This window comes from Haplochromis burtoni, unplaced genomic scaffold (assembly GCF_018398535.1).
Source record: "Haplochromis burtoni strain Fernald_Lab_line unplaced genomic scaffold, NCSU_Asbu1 Contig_3674, whole genome shotgun sequence".
Lineage (NCBI taxonomy): Eukaryota > Metazoa > Chordata > Actinopteri > Cichliformes > Cichlidae > Haplochromis > Haplochromis burtoni.
This window is the reverse complement of record NW_024586035.1, coordinates 4,410-6,144: the sequence shown is the minus strand read 5'-3', so window position 1 is coordinate 6,144 and position 1,735 is coordinate 4,410. Positions and strand designations below refer to the sequence as shown.

The following is a 1,735-nucleotide window of genomic DNA, read 5'->3' as shown; positions in this document are numbered from 1 at the left end:
CAGCAGTCAGTCAGATTGCCGCCCCTCCCTGAGCCTGGTTCTGGTGAACATGTGTTTCTGTTAAAAACGAGTGTTTCCTCCCCACTGTCACCAGTGTGCCTGCTCGTGGTCTGATTGTGTTTCCTCTGTAGGGTCTTTACGTACAATATTAACTGCCTGAGGTGACCGTTGTTGTGATTTGGTGCTAAGAAAAACTGAACTGAATCTGTGAAACCACTGCAGATCACTATAACACTAAACATTTCAGCCCTTTGGGGGGAGTTGTGCTTTTGTTGTGAAAATCTGTTCCTGCTCTTTTCCTCTGCAGGCATTACAACATGGTTTCCTGGATTTTGAAAGGTTCAGTGCAGAAGAATATGAACATTATGAGGTAACAGACTGCAGAGACTGTGCTACAGGTCGATATCAATGCAAACAGGACCAGGATACAGGAAGAAATAACTAATTATTTCTTAAATTAAATAGCTTGTTATTCATCCAGTTTATTTGCAGTGCTGTTAGTAACACAGTCAGGGCCAACCAAGAGCTGGTACGATGTCCAGGCCTGCCTTGGTGCACGCTGTACTTCCTCAGTTTCTCAGTTAGATTGATCCATAACTCACCCGTCCAAGTGATAGACAGTCAGTGAAGTAAAGGTCAGCTCACCTGTGTCCACTGCAACAAAACTGATTTCCAATGAAAGGTAACAGCCCGTACGTGTTCATTACTGCAGTGGTGGTATAATTAAGGTGTTCTGGATCCATGTTTTAACTGATATGTGGCTAACCTCTATCATAGTCTTTCCTTTCTTTTTGTGCTTTTAGCGAGTTGAAAATGGAGATATGAACTGGATCGTTCCGGGGAAAGTTCTGGCGTTCAGTAGCCCTCATTCTCGTGGTGAGTCAGAATGCCTCCAAACCAACACCAGTGCTCACGTTGCTTGGCTGACAGAAGGCCTGTGCAGCCCCTCAGTGCCTGCACGTCCTGAAGCAGCTGAGAAGAGCTAACCTTACCCTGCTGTCTTCTGACGGCGTGCATTGTTTCCTGCTTAGTGCTGTCGTGTTGTTACGGCTGGATTAGACGAGCCTGAACCCTGCAGTGGCTCGGGGTTTCCCATGATGCACTCATGCTTCTCCATCCCTCAGCTCTTTTTACTTTCTGTGTATTTACACCACTTTGCACGTAGTTATTATTCCCCTCTGGCTCTCGTCCATCTCTTGTCCTGTTGTCCTCCCCCCACCCCGACCACATGAGGCAGATTGCGCCCCCTCCCTCAGCCTGGTTCTTGTTAAAAGGGAGTTTTTCTTTCCCGCTGTCAGCAGGTGCTTGGGGCCGTCCGATCGTTGGGTTTTCTCTGTATTTAACGTCTTTACCTTACAACATAAATCAGCTGACACTACGTCATTGAATCTTATTTTACGTTTGCATTAAAAACAGACGCTCGCTGATTGAAACGTATGACGTAACTCAGCTGTTGTTGACTCTGTCTCCAGGTTATCCCCTCCACACACCCGAGGCATACTTCTCATACTTTTACCAAAATGACGTAACGACCGTGGTTCGTCTGAACAGGACGTTGTATGATGGCAGGCGGTTTGAGGATGCAGGATTTGAGCACCACGACCTCTTCTTCCTTGATGGGACCACGCCCTCTGACCTCATCGTCAGACGCTTTCTGCATGTGTGTGAAAGTACAGACGGGGCAGTGGCGGTGCACTGTAAAGGTAGGACTGCAAGTCTTTATCTTTAATTGATG

The 1,735-nt window shown here is 47.0% G+C and overlaps 1 protein-coding gene across 1 annotated transcript in view; it reads left to right on the top strand.

Moving 5' to 3' along the window:
• Positions 1–803: 803 nt before the first annotated feature.
• LOC102299178 (dual specificity protein phosphatase CDC14AB) overlaps positions 804–1,735 on the top strand; it is a gene marked incomplete at both ends in the record, with an annotated part of 2,261 nt that continues 1,329 nt past the window's right edge. The window contains 2 exon segments of the mRNA XM_014331600.1: positions 804–876; positions 1,473–1,703. Coding sequence (XP_014187086.1) covers positions 804–876; positions 1,473–1,703 — 304 coding nt within the window.